At 60.6% G+C, this 2,866-nt stretch overlaps 1 protein-coding gene across 1 annotated transcript; it reads right to left on the minus strand.

Moving 5' to 3' along the window:
- Window positions 1–864: 864 nt before the first annotated feature.
- On the minus strand, window positions 865–2,364 carry HIPK4 (homeodomain interacting protein kinase 4). Its single transcript, XM_035542224.2, has one exon. The coding sequence runs from the start codon at window positions 2,362–2,364 to the stop codon at window positions 865–867; it is 1,500 nt and encodes a 499-aa protein (XP_035398117.2).
- Window positions 2,365–2,866: the final 502 nt, after the last annotated feature.

The raw sequence follows: 2,866 nt of genomic DNA on the forward strand, positions 1-2,866 counted from the left end.
ACTTTGTGTTGAAATTAAAGGTGGGTGCCATACCTCTGGGTAGCACCTGCATCCTTTGTGCCACCCTGTGTGGTGTAAGCGAGCATCGGTCCCGGGACACCCCGCGATCCTGGGACACCCTGCGGTCCCAAATCCATCTTGTATCCATCAAGGAGACTCAAAACACTCATTCAACAGCAAACGCTTTATTGGGGAGCACTGCAATGGCCAGTGCCCACAAGGGTGGTACGCCCACTCCCCCCAGCAGCACCCGGTGCTGAGCGGAGCAGAGGGGTTGTGTGGAGGTGAGGAATAGGAAGGTCCGGGATGCTCAGAGGCGGGCGCAGGGTCTCTTGTCTCTCGCTGGCAGCTCAGTGGCACTGCAGGTTGTGGGGGGCCTGGAGGAGCTGTGAGTCCTGGTCCGATGAGCCATGCTCAGGGCCGGTGATGGGATAGGGGGTGTCAGGGCTGTGCCGCCTCATCAGGGCTCGCTGCAGGTGAGAAAAGCACCAGGGGGTGAGCAGCACGGTGTGGGGGGCCTGGGGGACGTGTCACAGCCCGTGGTGTGGGTCTCTGTGTGGAGCTGGGGACCCAGGGACAGGGAGAATCCATGATGTGGGGAGCACATGGGGACATGCAATGGCAGGGACCCCAAAATGCATGATGTGGAGCTGATGGGGACATGGGGCTGATGGGGACATGGAATGGCAGGGACCCCAGTACCCATGATGTGGGGCTGATGGGGACATGGAGAACCTGGGGCCCTGAGGAACCCACAACAGTCATGATATGGGATTCAGGGAGCGTCAGGGACCTGCAGCACCTATGACATGGAGCACTGGGGGACATGGAGCACCAGGGGACATGGAGCACCAGGCACCTGGATCACCCAGGCACCTGAAACCCCCGGGGGACCCCAAGCACCCTGGACTCTGTGCCAGCCCCCTGACCCACAGTGGTACCTTGGCATGGGGCGAGGCGGACATTCCCCCGTGCATGCTCTGCTCCTAGCTGCCACCTGGCCACGCCACCAGGAAGGGACCGTGGCCCCAACACAATCAGGTTACCTGAAACCGTGTTCATCTTGGGGCGCTGTGGGTGCTGCACTGCCTGGTGCCAGCTCCCATAGTGGCAGGGGATGGGGTGGCAGGCGCCGTGCTGGCTCTCCTCGCCTAGGCTGAGGTTGTCCATCTGGGTGGTGGCTCTCTGCACACTGCAACGGCCATGCTTCTCTGGTGGGAATGTGATGCCTTCTTCCACAGTCGGAGGGGCAGCGGCACCAGCAGCATCCTCGCGGGACGCCTGGGTGGCCTGCTGGCACAGCTGGTAGTACTGGGTGGCCTGGAAGCTGGACTCAAGCTGCCGCATGGAGATGAACGGGTGCTTGAGGGCAGTGCTGGGCGCGATCCTCTCGTGTGAGTCCCAGGTGAGCATCCTCTGCACCAGCTCCACCATCCCATGCAGGTCGCAGCGTTCGGCCAGTGCCTCCTGCCCGGCGCCAAGCAGCGGCTGCATGTTGACTGCCACCATCTGCTCCAGCGAGGAGAGGATGTATCTCCTCTGCCCCACCGTCACCTTTGCCCCAACCACCGTCACCTCCGGCTTCAGCTGCCAAGCTCCAGCCAGATCCGGCGCCCGCCGGAAGAAGCGCTGAGCTTTGCGGGCAGTGCACAGCAGCCTCCCTGGAGGCAAACCCTGCGTCTTGCAGATGTAGCGGACCTGCTCGTCCTCATTTCTGCCTGGATAGAGCGGCCTGCCCAGGTGGAGCTCGGCCACCACACAGCCCAAGGACCACATGTCCATCTTCTCGCAGAAGGGCAGCCCCAGCAGGATTTCAGGCGCCCGGTAGAAACGGGTCTGGATGTAGGGCTCCTTGATGAAGCACACCTCGCTGAAGATGCAGGCTGAGCCAAAGTCCACCAGCTTCACGCGGAAAGGGTGACGTGTGTGGTCCACCAGCATGATGTTCTCTGGCTTCAGGTCAGCGTGGATGATGGCGAGCTCCTTCAGTTTGGCCAATGCCACCAGCACCTGCGCCACGATGGTGCGGATGTGCCGCACGGGCAGCGGCGAGAAGTTGTTCTTCTTCTGGAATTCAAAGAGGCTTTGTTCCAGCAGCTCAAAGACCAGGTAGGTGCAGGCACTGTCCTGGAATGACTCGAGGAAGCGGACGATGTGCACTGCCTCCGTGTCCACCGCCTGCAGCGCCCGCAGCAGCTTCACCTCGTTCCAGGTGCTCTGGCCTTGGTTGCCTTCATTCCTCAAGATCTTAATGGCAACCATCTCTCCCGTGCTCCTCCGACAGCTCCTGACCACCTCCCCGAAGGTCCCCTTACCCACCATGTCCACAATATCGTAGAGCTCGCCACCCGCCACCAACGTCATTATGGCTGGGGAGGGGATGAGGTTGGACAGGGACGGACAGGATCGTCCCCACGATGCTCCCCCAGGGACCCAATTCTTGGCCGTGGTTCTGTCACTGTTGCACTGAGGCAATGGCCGTTCCCATGGTCACACACACACACACACCCCCGCCCTCCAGCTCCCCCCATGGATGTGCTCAGGACCAGTTCTCACACTGACCTTTGTTCCAGCAGCACCAAGGTTTGGGGAGCGAAAGCAGATAATTTTCTTATTTACCTTATGACATACTACACAACTCCTCCATACTTGTTCAGCCACAGGAGGCCTCCAGTGTGCCCGAGAGAGCACTAGAGAGCCCTGCGAGGCCTCCAGAGGCCACTAGATTCCAGGAAGTGTCCTTATTTTGCTTCTAGTGTTCAATAGCAGGCTCGTAGGGCATCCTAGAGTGCCCTGGGAGGCCTCTAGGGCATCTTAGAGGACAATGGGTGTCACTGGGAGACTTTCTGGGGCAGCTAGAGGGCAC

Source organism: Cygnus atratus, chromosome 4, assembly GCF_013377495.2.
Source record: "Cygnus atratus isolate AKBS03 ecotype Queensland, Australia chromosome 4, CAtr_DNAZoo_HiC_assembly, whole genome shotgun sequence".
Taxonomy (NCBI): domain Eukaryota; kingdom Metazoa; phylum Chordata; class Aves; order Anseriformes; family Anatidae; genus Cygnus; species Cygnus atratus.

What these genes read in the sequence shown, in the direction of transcription:
- HIPK4 (XM_035542224.2), bottom strand. Translation starts at nt 2,364, where the DNA reads ATGACGTTGGTGGCGGGTGGCGAGCTCTACGATATTGTGGACATGGTG.